The following is a 17,500-nucleotide window of genomic DNA, read 5'->3' on the forward strand; positions in this document are numbered from 1 at the left end:
CTTAGTAAACTTTACCTTTCACTCTGTACCTTTTCCCCTCTACATCAAACCTCTTTGCCGAAAATAGCCAATCTACAAGCCACAAAAATAGCTCACAGCGCATTGCAACACGACGCATCGTGCGCTTGTAGATCTGATGTTTGTGGCTAATGTTCCCCCAGAATATGGATGCTATAATTTAAGTTACGAACGTTTTCGGAGGTTGTTCTTCCAGAAAAAGAGGGTCACTTTTAAATCTGGGAAATCTCGGAAATTACCTGCAATCTGTGCGTGACGGACAAGCACCGACGCATGGGGGCTTTCACAGCAAAACCCAGCCCACTGCCATGCACAAGCGAGGATGCCATCCCCAGCGCACGCACGCACGCGCGCACGCACGCACGCACACACGCACACGCACACGCACACACACACACACACACACACACACACACACACACACACACACACACACACACACACACACACACCTTCCCTGCCAGGTGCTGGGCACATGCAGGACACTGGCACTGAGCACTGCTACACGCTCCCAACACAGGATTAACAACAACTAGGCTGTTCATGTTCGGGGGTTTTCATTCCAACCCCCTCCCATCTCCCGAAAAAACAGAATGACTGTAATCCAATGCAATGCCGTGGCCAAACCTAATGAGAAAATAAACAGATATGCACAGATTCTGCAAACCAGAATGAAAGTGGAAAGAAAATCGGACAGGCAAGGCATCAGAAAGAAAGAAAAAGCAAAGAGGGAGGGAGAGAAGTAAGGAGAAGAAGAGAAGGAAAAAGAAAAACAGAATACATTCCAGGGAGAGGGGGGGGGGGGGAAATAGGCCAGCCAGTCTGGCAGCGCGGCCTGCACATGACTTTGATTTGAGGAATAGATAAGTCAGACTTTTCACGAGGTGTGCCGATGTGTGCTGGTGGAAATCTAAAACTGTGGAAAGTCCAGGCTCTCTGAAACTCTGCAGCACTACAACAAGGTGAAATCCTATTAGTAAACACACGCACGCACGCACGCACGCACGCACACAGCAGAATCTCGCTGTAGTGTTTAGAGTAGACCTTCTATTATTGCGATCGTAGGTCGCAGTTAACTACGAGTAACGTGAGTAACCTCTCTATGTCTATAGCTGCTGACCTGTTGTGACGTCACATTGTGACGTCACATTCCGTCCTTGTCCCTTGTATGCCCGTATGGACATCAATATTAAGCCCATAGCTTGGAATGCCCATATATGGACATATTGTGTGAGTCTCATGTGGTCTATAACATAAGACATCTATGATGTCAGACGTCAGTCATATCCATATTTGGGAAAAATATTTTGTTCACATTTTGTCCAACTTAAACAACCAACCGCAACTCGAATCACACTTGCAAATGAATTCCGTCCTGTGCGAATTCCATCCTGCGCGACCTCGCCCTTTAGGGTGAGGTCGCTTTTCGGCCTTAGGCATCTTACTGGTTTACTGTGAAGACTGAGATTTCTTTGTTTTAATATACATTTTGCCACACCCAAAGAATTGATGTCTGAACATAAAAGTACAAAAATCCACTCACAGGTAAACTACAGTAATTACCCTCATTAAGGAAATGTCAAGTCTGTAGAATGAAATCATTAAAAACCATAAACTGTGCAGACGCTGGGGAAAAAAGAAAGCCTGTTTTCCTAAAACAATGTACTCGAATCGAGCAACATCTCAACTTTCAACACGTCTACGAGGGTGGCCCCCGTGGCAAGAGTGTCTGTCCTGCAACGGAAATGTCACAGGTTCAATCCCCTCCACACTTCAGCTCCCTCTGTGCTCTTTCAGAGCTACTGTCACCTCACCCTCACCGACAAGCCGTTAGAAGCATGCGCGGAATACCAAGCGTCAGTCTGGGGCTACTACTGCTGCATGTGGTGAATCATTCATGACAGCAGATAAATGTCTTTAGCAGAAACAGAAACGGCCATTATATATCTGCACACCCCTCCCCCAAAAAGATATATACTTCTCACACCTCAGCCGCTTTCAACATGGTGTACAGCAGGTCGGCTATTTTCACTATTCGTTGTGCGAAGAACCCTCCGTGCGGGATTATGTCGTTAAATAAGCCCAGACCAAAATATCGTCACTGTCGGGCAGAAACCTTGTATCTCCAAGTTTCAAATGTATATGTTTTATCGTAAAGTAAAGCCCTGCTTCATCATACAAGACTAGCGCACAAAACTAGCAGATCGGCTATTTGTGCTTGTTTTAAATCATATTTAAAATGATAAATACATATAAGGTTGGACATATCAGGTTTCCACCCGACAACGATATATACTTTCATACACTCGCTCTCCCCGCCACCTTTCTCTCTCTGTCACACGCACGCACGCACGCACACACACACACACGCACACGCACACGCACACGCACACACACAGAGGTGAGGATGCGTCTCCTCCCCGTGTAGCGCTGTAACAGGATCGACTGTGATGGCTGAGGGGAGCCTACAAAAGACTTCATGCTAATGAGGTCCGACGCCAAAAAGAAAAGAGAAGCCTCCTGGCTTTGAAGCCACGTTGGTGCCGTGACTAATTGTGTTATGTCATCTTCCTTTGTGGACAGACATACGAGCTGTTCTGGTCAACGCATGCCGCCCGGGAACAAAAAGACACGGAACGAGGCGATATTTATAGCGTTCAGAACGTGACCACCTCTGAGTGTGATCATTCCGGACAGGAAACAAGTCGGTATGCCTGCTAAGGTTCATTTATTCAGAGTATATCCGCGGTGGTGGAAAGTAACTAAGTACGTTTGCTCGATTACAATTGCGGGTACTTTTACTTCACTGGAGCTATGTATGTCCACATTTCAGTACTTCTACTCCACTACATCTCGGAGGCAAATATTGTAAATTTTTACTCCACTACAAGTATCTGAAAACTTTAGTTGCAAGTTACTTTGTAGATTTGGATTCTATTATTACAAAACATACATTAACCACTTCATCCCTCTACATTTTGGCCATTTGAAAATAGTCAATCAACAAGCTGACAATGCGTTGCGTTGTGATCTTGTAGCGTGTATTTGCAAAAGATTTTTATATAAATTTAAAACGTGTACAAAGGGACATTCTGAATAATTATTACGTTCTACTTTCGGTACTTTAACTACATTTTGATACTACTTTTGCTAAATAAAAAATGTGAGTACTTTTTCCACCGCCACTGTATGCCCGTTTCTGGCAGTCCCAAAGATGAAGCGTTTTCTCCTGAAAGGTGGCTTCCTGTGTCATAAGATAGCTATGTCATTACACCACATATGTCCAGTTGCTACATCAGTCTCTACAAATATGACCTATGGCCTGAGTCACATGTCAATGCCTCTAACCTTTAATTACGTCTTACTTTTCATGTCCTAATTACTTATCAATAATCTCAGACAAAGGACGTGGAGGAGGACGGCAGCTAGTGCACGTCACGGCTGTGACAGCAGCTTATTGACCCTGAACGTTGTGCGAAGGTTGTTGAGCGGAGGACGCCACTGAGATGGCGGCGGAGGCAGCAGCGCTTCAATGGCCAAGGCTCGCTTTGATGAAAAGCCTCATTCATACGTAGTGACAACAAATGGATTCTTCTCAGGCTGCGGTCTGCTGGGCGACCCCTAGCCCCACCACGCCCACACATGCCCCTACACACGCACGCACACACCTACACACACACACACACACACACACACACACACACACACACACACGCACACGCACGTGCACCTCCCCCACTACCACCTTTTTGCATGCGGAAGAGGTATGCCAAACATGGTGAACCATATACCAGTGATTCTCCAAACTTTTCATGTCAAGGACCCCCAAAATAATGTATTTGGCCGTGGACCCCCCATCAGCAAATATGCAAGATTTGCGTTTGCATTTGCCGTTATTAATAGCCGTTAATATCATGCTACAGTATGTTAATAATTATTTCTGGTGAAAGTTGTGCAGAGACAAATGCAACATGTGGCACGGGTACGGGTACGCTTACATATCTTATATTCATTTAGCCCTGACTCCACAGAAATCCCATGCAGAGGCAAACGGACATGAAAGTGTTCCCCGGCTCAGGAGCAGAGGGACGACGGAGAGGAAGGAGAGCGCAGAGGAATGCACACTTTAAAAAAGACCTTCTGGCTAGACGGCACCATGCTCGCCCTGCTTGGGGAATGAGACAATGGAAGATTCCTGGAGCTCCCCGCCGACGGGGAGGGGGGAAGAAAAGGAGTGCTTTCTGCTGCTGTGAGGAGATGGCAGGCAGGGGCGTCACAAGGGGTATAGGAAAGTGGGACTGAGTTACTAGGGCCCAAGGTGTTGGAGGGGCCTTAGTTATTTTATACTTTAGCTATTGAAAAATAGCAGATATACAAGCTCACAGCGCGGCACCGAGTGCCGCGCTGCGAGCTTGTAGATCATCTATTTTTTGAAAAGTCGTGAAAATGTGTGCAAATCTTTGAATATATGTATTTTTTTTTTCAAGCGAATATTTGTAACTCAAATTTGGCTTCTGGGGGGGTCCCTGGAACTAAATATTTTGAGATGGGGGTCCGTGGCCAAATACATACCATTTTGGGGGTCCTGCACGTGAAAAGGTTTAGAGCTCCACTGACATCGAAACATAGGTTTTTAAAAAAAAAATATTCAAAGATTTTCATGATTTTTCAAAAATAGCAGATCTACAAGCTCGCAGCGCGGCACTCGGTGCCGCGCTGTGAGCTTGTATATCTGCTATTTTTCAATAGTTAAAACACAGGGGCCCCGCAGTGAATCCTTGGACCCAGGGCCCAGAATTTGGTGCGACACCCCTGATGGCAGGCAGACCGTTGGAGGAGGAATGTGGACCGCCAGGACCACCGCTCAAAACCCAAGGGTCAGAAGAACCCCTCTAATTCAAACGTCATCTCTGTCTAACTTCATTTCAGCCCTGCAACTTCACCACAGCCGAAGTTCATCCATATTGAATAACTGCCATCGAGAGAACATGGAAGGGAATGTTTTATCGTTATTTTCTAATAGCCTGCCAGATTTTCGAGACAAGTTAATACAGGACTCGAGGCAACACCAAATAAATAGCACAGCTATCCAGGGTTATGTACAGGCTTTTCAAAAAATATAAAATGGAAGCACCTTCAAGGTACGCAGGCATATGTAGTTAAGAGGTTTGCCAGCACATTTCAGACTGAACCCCTTGAGATCAGTGTTTTTTGGTTGTTGTTTTCTAACTTGTACACGAGGCACAGCTATGGGCAGTCAAAAGCTTGTTCTACCACTTTTTCGAGTCACGTGTTCAAATACTGGATTCTGATTGGCTAAATTCCGGAGGTTATCAGAGGACAACTGCCGCAAAGTTGTGTGTCCGAGATCAATGCGCCTCAGTGTACATCCGGGGACTTCAGGAGGTCCTTTCCCCCAACCAACAAATGACGGTGGCAACGGTCCTATGTTTACTAACGTGCATGCTATAGTCGCCGATTTATTTGGATCCAATGCAATCCGCCAACTTTAAAGCCCCTTTTCTCTGAACCTATGCCTTTCTGGAAGCGAACAGCCTCTATTTACGGCCGGAACGGTACTTCTAACTGACGTTAGCTTAGCTGTAAGCTAGACGCATGGATTAGTATGGAGTTGGCGCCATCTGTTGGTGAGTAGAAGATGTTGTTTGTGGAACTATCTGCTGTCTCGCGGAAGTTTTATAGGCAATAATGATTGTAACTTAAGATCCTTGCAAGTTACAACTATGTGTTTTCTTTCATGTATACGGGAAAAAGTGGTAGAAAAGCTATTTACCACTCGGGGTCGGACATTATGCTCTCATAATGTCCTGAGTGATGGTGTTATCGGACTCGGCTGCGCCTCGTCCGATAACACCATCACTGCGGACATTATGAGAGCATAATGTCCTCTCACTCGGGGTAAATTGCTTACTTGTGATCCACTCTTTTTTTGTGAGACAATCTTGTATGATGAAGTAGGACATTCATTTATGAAAAAATATAAAAATGTGAAATATGGAAATACAAGAGGGTTTCTGACAGACAGCGACAATATTCAAAGAATTTACTCAACTATAAGTTTCTTGACAAGTAAAAAATTCAACTATACATTCTTGACCTTAATAATACACCAAATTCAAATAGATTCAATGGACAAACCCTTTGTGTGAAACCTGCCATCAAACGTGTGAACTATCCTTCAGCAGCAAAATGTTTCCATTTCCACCAGCAATTTAAACTTGGATTGCATTCCTGTTGCATTCCTCCAATGACAACAACCTGCCATATTCTGCCTGCCAACAAGTGTGTTATTGGGATAGATATGTAAATGTCCCAGCATTGAATACACTATAGAGACATTCTCATGTGCTGTCGATTTAAAATGTGTATTTCTTAAAATAAACAAACTATTATTTACTTACACAATTTCACATATATCCCAATAGACTATGAGCCATCTCTCTCATACACACGCAGGCACGCACACAGGCACGCACACACACGCGCGCACACACACACACACACACACACACACACACACACACACACACACACACACACACACACACACACACACACACACACACACACACACACACACACACACACATCCATTTATCTTAAGTTAATGAGAGTTTTATAGTTTTGAATTTATCCTCTTAATGATGTCATTTTGAGGACATGTATTCCATGTAGAGATGCAGACACAGTAAACACAGCTCAGTGAAATGATGAAAATGAAGGAAAATATAATAGCCTGGCCTAAAGACTCCCAATGGGACGCAACTCAGAGAACACATTACAACAACTTTAGCACTCAAGGATTCAGCTGGATAAAAACCCTTTCAAATCAATCTTTGCTTTAAAAGCATCAACGGTGCACTTACTACCTCTGGGGCAGAATACAGTTCAATGTCGCCTTTAAGAGAACTTCATGACCTTGAGTGAGGTATTTACTCAAGTACTGTATTTAAGTAAGCAATTTACCCCGAGTGAGAGGACATTATGCTCTGATAATGTCCTGTGTTAGGGGGTGATCGGACGAGGCGAAGCCGAGTCCGATAACCCCCTAACACAGGACATTATCAGAGCATAATGTCCGACCCCGAGTGGTAAATAGCTTTTCTACCACTTTTTCCCATATACATGAAAGAAAACACATAGTTGTAACTTGCAAGGATCTTAAGTTACAATCATTATTGCCTATAAAACTTCCGCCATAACAACAAATAGTGCCACAAACAACATCTTCTACTCACCACCAGATGGCGCCAACTCCATGCTGAGACAGATGTCTAGCTTACGCGACCGAGTATTTCCCGGTGAATCTGTGCGCAAAGGTGGGGGCCGATGGGCAAGGAGGGTTGCGAGCTTATGAGAAACAACTAAAATAAGACCTTAAAACCTGGCGAAAACAGTTGCGTGCATTAGCGCAAATGGAAAACATTCAATTAACTTCTGAAAAGCCTACACGGCCTTTAAACAGCGTGCATACGGTGCATTAGATGAGGATAAATGAAATCATTAAATGGAAATCATTAAATTAACTTCTGAAAAGGCTTCTTCTAAGCCTACACTATATAGCCTACTAAAAACGAGTGAATCTTGCCACACGTGAATAATTGTGGTTCAGTGGTTGTAAACAATAACACAGACAATATAAAATCCTTAGTCTAGTTGTGGGAAGAAAAGGATATCATCATCATCATGGCCCCAAATAACTTTTAAATATCTTGCAATTGGAGACGAGTCTCTTACTAAATCGGCAAGAGTGCCTCTCATTTTCAATACATAAAGGCTAAGCTATAGAACCTCTCCATCATCAGCAATAGTCAGTGGTGGTGCGTGTCCCCCAGACCCCCACACTCCCAAGCCCCCACCTTTGCGCACAGATTCACCGGGAAATACTCGGTCGCCTAGCTTACAGCTAAGCTAACGTCAGTTAAAAGCACCGTTCCGGCCGTAAATAGAGGCTGTTCGCTTCCAGAAAGGCATAGGTTCAGAGAAAAGGGGCTTTAAAGTTGGCGGATTGCATTGGATCCAAATAAATCGGCGACGATAGTACGCACGTTAGTAAACAAAGGACCGCTGCGACCGTCATTTGTTGGTGGGGGGAAAGGTGTTCCGACCATAGGGTTCCGACTCCCTCCTGAAGTCCCCGGATGCGTTCATCGCGTATTGATCTCGGAAATGTGCCTCATTTGCATGTACATCCGGGCATTTCACACATTCCGGCTATTGTGGCCTCATTTACTACTGTTTTAAGCCAATCACAATCCAGTATTTGAACACGTGACTAGAAAAAGTGGTAGAAGTATTATTTAGAGGTACTTTTACTTTTAGCATTTCCAATTTTCCACATCTTTGTACTTTTACTTTGGTGTTAGATAAGTAAATGTTGATTCCAATACTTTTACTGAAGTCAGATTTTGAATACAGGACTTTCGCTTGCAACAAGAGTATGACTACACCGTGGTATTGCTACTTTTATTTAAGTACTTCTTCCACCACTGATGACATGCATAAAACACCCACACACTGTTCCCTCTTTCACTCTACACCTCCCTATTCCCATCTCTGTCATCTCTCCATTACTCCGTGTCCATCCGTATCCATCTCACCCTCCTTCAGCTCTCCATCTATCCGTCTGTCGTTCTCTGTCTGTCTGTCTGTCTGTCTGTCAGTGGTGGAAAGTAACTATGTGCATTTACTCAAGTACTGTGCTTAAATCCAAATTTGACGTATTTTTTACTTTACGTTTTCAGCACTTTTACTTCTAATCCATTAATATCTCAGAGGCAAATATCCTACCTTTACTCCACTACAATTATTTGAAAACTTTAGTTACTTTGCAGGTATAAATTATAATATTATAAAACAGATATTAACCATTGTAGCCCTACTTTATCCATAGGCTATTTGAAAATAGACGATCTACGATCTACAAGCTCACAACGCGTGGCATCGCGTAGATCTTCTATTTTCAAACATTTAGACACTTGCCTTTTTGCCTTTTTTTATGCCTTAGTTCATTTTGAATTCCCGACTTTTACTTGTAACAGAGTACAATCTACATTGCAGTATTGATACTTTTACTTAAGTAAAAAAAAAGTGAGTACTTTTCCCACCACTGTCTCTTCTTCCCGCCCCTCCCCTCAGAATATTCACACTAGCGTGACAGGCCGGATGATAATCTATTATATATATCGTCACTGTCGGGCAGAAACCTCGTATCTCCAAGTTTCAAATGTGTATGTTCTTTCCCAAAGTAAAGCCCTTCTTCATCATACAAGGCCGTCGCACAAAAGTAGTGAAAGCAGCAGATCTACAAGCACACAACGCCTCGCGCTGCGAGGCGTTGTGTGCTTGTAGATCGGCTGTTTTCACTACTTTAAATCAATTTTAAAATGATAATGCAAAACGAACAGTTTTGGACATACACGGTTTTCACCCGACAATGACGATATACTGTATATATGTACTGTATAAGTGAGTACTTTTCCCACCACTGTCTCTTCCTCCCGCCCCTCCCCTCAGAACATTCACACTAGCATGACAGGCCGTCATCATGGCGCCCGGTGTTTCATTAGCGCTTCAATTACCTGGGTGCTGATGGTCCTGGTGCCGTCTGTGGCTTCCACCGTCAGGTTGTAATTTGATTTCAGCTCGGCGTCGAGGGGCCTCGCCACGATCAGCGTCCCGCTGGCCTTGCCCACGTCAAAGCGGTTGTCATAATTGCCACCTGTCGAGTTGTTTTGTGTGTGTGTGTGTGTGTGTGTGTGTGTGTGTGTGTGTGTGTGGTGATGGGGGTGGGAGGGGATGTGGGCAAACAATGAAGAGGGACAGTACATTAGAGATGGCAAGGACAGCTAACAACGCTATGTTAACACTGAATGTGGGGGGGTGGAACTAGAGAGCTAACAATGTCAACTGGAAGAAAGCTGCTTGCTACACAACACAAGCTGCATATTTTTTATATTATCTAGTAGATAATATAAAAAATATGCAGCTTGTGTTGTGTAGCAAGCAGCTTTCTTCTTCATATTAGTAGATAATATCTACTAATATGAAGTTCATGTTGTGGCGGGCGCACACACAGATATGGCCATATATGGACTGGACATTTGTGAAGTGAGGCGTTATTAATACTGACCCAGCAATGACAGGCAGTCTCATAACAATTACAAAGTTATCAGTCCAAATAGTGCCTGGATAATGCCCAAATATGGTCACAATACTGAAATTGCTGCTATTTGACTGACATGATAGCAACAATTTCTGTTGTGCCTGACTTCACTAGCCCATAATTGGGGATCCCCGAAATCCGTACAAATTGATTATGCCCAAATATGGACATCGTTAGAGAGACCGGGGGAGCTTGATCAGCACAAAATTGAAGTACCACTAAACTATCACTGTGAGCCTAGCTGAACTCTACACGTACAACATGGCCGTAAGGTAGACTTGCCGCCGACCAACCTACTCATTGCATGCGAATAACTAAAGGCATGTTCATAGTATCTCCGAAATGTTCGGTGAGTTGGACTTTTCGACGTGCAAATTTCCCAACTAAAATGCTTTTCAGAAGTCGATGTAATTTTGTAGTCGAACCGGACCTTTTGACCGAAAAGGGCAGTTTCGTTCAAAGTATGGACAGACTATGGTGTGATGTATGTGATAAGCAAATTATAACCAACAACGGATGCCTGGGATGTTAATCTATTATATATATATACAGACATGTCCTAATTGGCCATTTATCCACATTTCCCTCATGTCATGTGATGGTTTTTGGGAGAGGGGGTGACTGACACAGCACATTTTAACCACAGCTCACAACACAACACACCACAGACAGGACAAGCAAACACTGCGAGAAGGGCACGATATCTCTTAATACGCAGCAGCTACCTTCTGCTGTACAGTTGTGGTCACAAGCCATCTGAAGAATGTAAAACAGCTCAGTAGCCTCTACGTCGCCTTGCAAATGGAATCATAATGAATAAATAAAAAGAAATCCATCCAGACAGAACATTCCAGAGGAAAAATAAAGAAGAGAAAAAGAGAAGAAAAATGTCAGTGTCAAATTGATTAGACAGAGGGAAAGGTAGGTTGTAGAGAGAGACAGAGAGAGAGAGAGAGAGAGAGAGAGAGAGAGAGAGTCAAGCGTTCACACAGAAAAGGTTATTATAAAAGTTGTTTCATGCACAGAGTTCATCTCAGGCTAAGTAGTCAAAGTCAAGTTTATCTTACTCTACAGAAGTTAGTTACTACTGTAGGTCTGAGAATGCTAGGGTTAAGGACAAGCTAGATTAAGATTATCCCAATGCACTTGCGTGCGCACACACACGCACGCACGCACGCACGCACGCACGCACGCACGCACGCACGCACGCACGCACGCACGCACGCACGCACGCACGCACGCACGCACGCACGCACACACACACACACACACACACACACACACACACACACACACACACACACACACACACACACACACACACACACACACACACACACACACACACACACACACGCACACGTGCGCAGGCAAATATAATAATAACATATAATGCATTAGTTTGACCTGGAAACACTGAAAGAAAGGCAGACACGCAGCCACAATTCAATTTAACAAACACTAAACGGTGTGTGTGTGTGTGTGTGTGTGTGTGTGTGTGTGTGTGTGCGCGCCGTACCTGTGATTTCAAACCACACAGGAACGTCGGAGGTTTCGGTGGTGATGACGCCCACCATGTGGGCCACGGGGTCGCTCTCCATGACGGAGAAGGAGAAGGGCGCCTCCTCGAACACCAGCGGGGACGCGTCGTCCTGCACCGCGGGTTTGGGGATCCACTCGATGTGCAGGCGACAGATGGAGGACTTCTGAGGACGGCCGTTGTCCACCGCTTTTATCTGAGGAAGGACGTGGATGTTTGTGTCACATGAATCAGTGTTTCTCAAACATTTAAATTTGAAGGTCTCCCCTTAACTTTGACAGTGTACAAATGGAACCAAATGGACCCGTTAGGGTCCATTTGGTTCCATTTGTACACTGTAAAAGTTACAGACTTGTAAGGGGGGTCCATTTGGTTCCATTTGTACACTGTCAAAGTTACAGACTTGTAAGGGTACATTTAGAACCCCATAAGGAACCTAGAGTCCCTGACATCCACTTTGAGAACCACTGACATAAATGAACACAGGAACCGGTGCCATTTGTTCATATATAGTGTCCCGGACAGTAAGTCTGTTCATTTAACTCTGAGAGTATACAAATGAAACCAAATGGACCCGTAAGATCCATTTGGTTTCATTTGTACACTCTAGTAGTTACAAATGGATACAAATGGATTCCCTAGTCTAAAACCACGTTGTTAGTCTGTAAGTAAGCAGATACAATCCATTGTTTTATTGTGATTGGATGTATTAAGGTTGTGAAAGTCTTTATTACACTGATGAATGACTCGGGTCGGCCTAATCGTCTGCCTGAGACAAGTTCCTAATACTTACAAATGCATATTGCTAATAAATGGGATTCCGATATGAGACAGATGTTTGTCTCAGCTAGTGTTTTATGTTGCAGAGTGAAAGGAGAAAAATAGATCAAATTCCAGCTTGCTTGACACGTTCCACACTTTAATCATGGAGATGTGCCTTTATTCTCGTGAGGCGATGTTCTTTCAGAATGCGCTAGACAAAACACATCCTGGATGTTCCTGTACAAGAATGTAGCAGAATTGATGGTATGATAGGCAGCTTCGCTGGCATGCATCTTGACTGCTTGTCAGCTCAATACAACATGGCTCCTAACGTTGCGAGGAGTTATGCCTCGGAGTGACAGGGTTAATCAGTCGTGTGTTACCTTAAAATCCTCACTGCTATTTAAAGCACAGCCTGTTTTTTGTTTTGTTTTTCTGAAATGCCAGGTTTACGATAGCTTGTAAGAATTAAATAAAGAGAGACAGAAGGACGGAGACAGCGAGAGTTCTAGAGAGCATCGGGTGGAATGGGTCAATATGACATCGTCGTTGTCGGGTGTAAACCTTGTATCTCCAAGTTTTAAATGTGTACGTTCTTTTGCAAAGTAATGCCCCGTTTCATCATACAAGGCCGTCGCACAAAAGTAGTGAAAACAGCAGATCTACAAGCAGATCTACAAGTAGATCGGCTGTTTTCACTAGTTTAAATCATTTTTAAAATGATGAATACAAAATGAACGGTTTTGGACATACAAGGTTTCCAGTCGACAACAACGATATGATGTTATCCTGCAGTAGACATGGAGCTGGTATGAAGATCAGTTTACTTCTAACAGACAGTCTAAACAACCTCCAAACGTCTAACCCAGACCCAGACAAACATCCCACACAGTTAAAGCGGGAGTCCTAGTTTAACTCTGCGAGTGTAGAGACATTCTTATACTCTCAGAGTTAAACAAACACTCTGGATTTAGTTATTTACCAGGGCTCACTAGTGGGGGGAAATAACGTGTAGTTAATAATCGTAATACCGGTAAGTGTATATTAGTGCTGTGTCTGTCCATATGAGTTGTTTAATGTGTTGTGTATTTGTGCTGTCATTTTCTTTTTTCTTCTTCTTTTTTTTATGTGAGATTATCTTAATTTAGATTTAGAATGTAGAGGAACAGAAAGAAGGTAGCGTGGGGTGGGAGCAACATACAACACAGGTCTCAAATTGAACCGGGGACATTATGATTATGTGGTTGATGCAGCACCCCTCCTCCTTATTTAGTTATCAAATTACTTAACATATCATGTTGCCCCTGGAAATATATTTTCACAATATAATCAAAATAGTATGTATTGTGGTCACACAATATACACTTTTTGTCATATTTATTATCCAAAATATATGTACAGTACCTTCTGGTTATTTATTTGAATGTACCAAAACCCTCCCTCCCGTTATGGGATATGCTATTCCACAACATGATACTCACGGTGAGAATGTCGTACTCCGGCGCAGAGGAGAACTTCTTGGAGGACACCAGGCCTGTCTTGGGCTCGATGAAGAACTTGCCGTGTTCGTTTCCCTCCTCGATGCTGTAGGAGATCTCGGCGTTGGGGCCGTCGTCGCGGTCCGAGGCGATGACCCGGTACACCGGGTCGCGCCTGGACGACCTTTCCTTCTCCGGCCTCTCTCGCTCCGGAAGCTTGATCTTGTATATCTTCTCCAGGAAGAGGGGCCGGTTGTCGTTCTCGTCCAGGACCCTGACGATGACGCGCACCGTGGTGGACTTGGCCGGGACGCCGTGGTCGGTGACAGTGACCTGAGAATGGGGAAGGAAAGCATTGACTGATGAATTGATTTCATTATTGATTGATTGACCAAACAACATCCCTGCAAGCCAAATGACGTCATGATGACGTTATGATAACGTCCTCCGGTGAGGACGTTATCATATCATCAGTGTCCAGATCACAGCCCATATGGGGATGATCTTGACGTCATTACCAGGACGTCATATGGACTATAGGATTATTGTTACTGTTTGTAATGTTAGTTGAAATATGAGCATGTAAGGTTATATTCTAGGACATATCTGACTAGTTATCATATTTATCTGGCCTCGATCGGACCCTCTCCGTCCGTTTTCGTGGGCAGGATTTATGTTGGTTGAAATCAAGTGATATTCTGTGACAGTGACGATATTAAGTTTATTGTTTGGTTGGCTGGCTAAGTGATTGATAGATTGATTCGAGAACTCTGATTTGTCATCGGTGACGTCCAAAACGGTTACTTTTCATGAAATGGAACACATTTCTTTTCTTTTTTTTTCAGAAATTGTGAAAATATCTACAAGATGACTATTTTCACTTATTTTGTGTGACACTCTTCTACGATGAAGCAGGGCCTAAGGGGGAAAGACTTCTGAATAGATGCACTGTTTCTCCATTGTTCAGTCTGGTGATACACGTACAATGTCAGAAAAGGTAAAGATGAGACACACAGCAAGTGATGTCACGTTGTTATCGTGAAAACACATTCACAGAGACCCGAGGTGCATCGGTAATTATGTAGAAAAAACACCAAGAGATAACGGCGCACAAGTGTGGGGACGCTATGCTGTGAATTCTTAAAAAGGTTCATTGTGCAACAGGTGAGCGCCGCCGATAAACAAGGGGATTTATGACAACACGCTGCTGCATTTCGAGACAAGGCATCTGTCCTCCTGCCTGGTTGCACCTTGTCCTCGCTCACCATCCTTTGTCTATCACAGAGTTGTGCCATCATCAAGCTGAAGAGGTAGGTTGTGGAGATGTATCTAAAACAGGGGTATTCAACGTTTTCAGGCCAAGGACCCCTTTGCTGAGAGAGAGAGATGAAGCAGGGACCCACTCTACATATTGTATAAATGTGTGATGCAGATTTTCAGCTATTTCATAGATAGAGACATAGACTTGTTTGACGGCTCTGTCGTCAGTCTATGTTGGATTCGTGTTTTTAGTTAACTTGACCTTTCACTCTGTACTTGGTCTGCTCTTTTTTACCGCTACACCAAACCTATTTGCCTATTTTGCGCTGCGAGGCGTTGAGGGCTTGTAGATCGGCTATTTTTGGCTAAAGTTCTCCTCAGAATAGGGATGCGAGGGTTCAAGTTGTTAATTTAAAATCAAAAAGATGTGGCGGCCCCCCTGTAGTAACTCTGAGGACCCCCTAGGGGTCCTGGAACCCCTGTTGAAGACCCCTGATCTAAAAGATTAGTTCTTATCACTTTTCACGCACAAAGATAGCCACACTGAAACTTTGACCATTTATTTACCTCTCACAACACATCTTTGGAGATCAAGATTATTTGAAGGTCATTACTTCCACAACCTTGAATAAACGGAGATACATTGGAAAGCAAAACAACTTTTTCTTCCGCTTTGCTCAGGGCTGATCCCCACTTAAGTGGATTGGTTGTCAAAATTAAAGGGATTAGCTGTCACAGGGTCTTTTTCAGATCCTGATTCTGAAACGTATGCGCGCATATACCGGTATGTTGCAAAGGCGCCGCTCGCACAATATCTTCTCGCTTGAAGATGAATCAGCACCTCATCTCTGTTCTGTCTTTTTACCCTCCCAATCTTCTTTACTATGAGTGGATTCAATGCAAAAGTCAAAACACCAGGCCTACTTTCCTGAAGATAAGAGCAGCTAATAAAGCAAATCCAAAAAACATGCGGTGGAAGATGAATCACTCGTGTCTCGTATATGCCTCCGTCTGACAAAATGGGGCCTCTATAAAACAACGCTCCACAAAAAAGAACTATCTTCTAGTAATGCATCAATTTCAAACCTGCAAAAGATAAAATGATATTTGCAACCTTCTTTTTTTCTCCTCACAAAGCCCCAACGGTAACAAAAGGCATGAAAACACAGTAAGATCCTTAGTGCATGCAGGGGTCTTCAACAGAGGTGCCGGGGCCCCTAGGGAGTCCTCAGAATTACTACAGGGAGTCCTCCAAATCTTTGTGTGATAAGAACTTTATTTTTTCTGCACTAACCACTTGAACCCTAGTATCCCTATTGTGTGTGGAACACTAGCCAAGAATAGCCGATCTACAAGCTCACAATGCCTCGCAGTGCGAGGCATTGTGAGCTTCTAGATCTGCTATTCTTGGCAAATAGGTTTGGTGTAGAGTGAAAAGAAAAGCATAATAAGTATTGACGGCTCAAGTCGTTCTATGTCTAAAAATACACATTAAACCAACAACCAACACTGATGATAATGCTCTCAAACAAGTCTAAGCTGTCTCAGAAATCTATGAAAATGTTTAATCTGCAACACAATGTTATACAATATGTAGTGGGGGTCCCTGCTTCATCTCTCTCTCAGCTAAGGGGTCCTTGGCCTGAAAACGTTGAAGACCCCTGTCTTAGTGTTAAAGTATCAATTTCTAAAAGTGTGCAAATTCCCGCATTTTGGTAACATTTGTACACTCTCAGAGTTAAATCACCACTGAGGATTTTACCGTGCATAATATAGTGGCACACAATGGGCTGAGACGGTGCTAATGTATATTGGATACTTGATTTAAGTCACGGCAGATGAACTTTTGTTTCCTGGCAACGCAGTTAGCATCTCTGCTAATTTGGGCCTGGGTTTTTAATGGGCCCTAATCATTTAAGTGCCCAGTTGAGGGAGCTTAATGAAAACCGAGGGGCCACGAGCTGACCTAAACAAACCCCAGTGTCATCCTTGTCTCGCGGAAACAGACTCTAGGACTGTGCGTGTGTGTGTGTGTGTGTGTGTGTGTGTGTGTGTGTGTGTGTGTGTGTGTGTGTGTGTGTGTGTGTGCGTGCGTGCGTGCGTGCGTGCGTGCGTGCGTGCGTGCGTGCGTGCGTGCGTGCGTGCGTGCGTGTGTGTGTGTCTGTGTTCGCACGCTCATCCACAGAGGCCCGGGAGAAATGTGAACAATTCCAGCTTTAAGCGGTGGAAATAAAAGGTCTCGAACAAATGTCACAA

General features: G+C 43.8%; 1 protein-coding gene across 2 annotated transcripts in view; it reads right to left on the reverse strand.

Moving 5' to 3' along the window:
* The window catches only part of fat1a (FAT atypical cadherin 1a), a 126,893-nt gene that overhangs the window by 54,990 nt on the left and 54,403 nt on the right, over window positions 1–17,500 (reverse strand). For both annotated transcript variants that reach the window (XM_080722221.1, XM_080722220.1), the window contains exons 5-7: window positions 13,988–14,317; window positions 11,724–11,940; window positions 9,621–9,760 (exon numbers count right to left, since the gene is read on the reverse strand). In XM_080722221.1, coding sequence (XP_080578347.1) covers window positions 9,621–9,760; window positions 11,724–11,940; window positions 13,988–14,317 — 687 coding nt within the window. The remainder of the gene's footprint in view (window positions 1–9,620; window positions 9,761–11,723; window positions 11,941–13,987; window positions 14,318–17,500) is intronic.

This window comes from Nannobrachium achirus (genome assembly GCF_963921795.1).
Source record: "Nannobrachium achirus genome assembly, chromosome: 3".
Classification (NCBI taxonomy): domain Eukaryota; kingdom Metazoa; phylum Chordata; class Actinopteri; order Myctophiformes; family Myctophidae; genus Nannobrachium; species Nannobrachium achirus.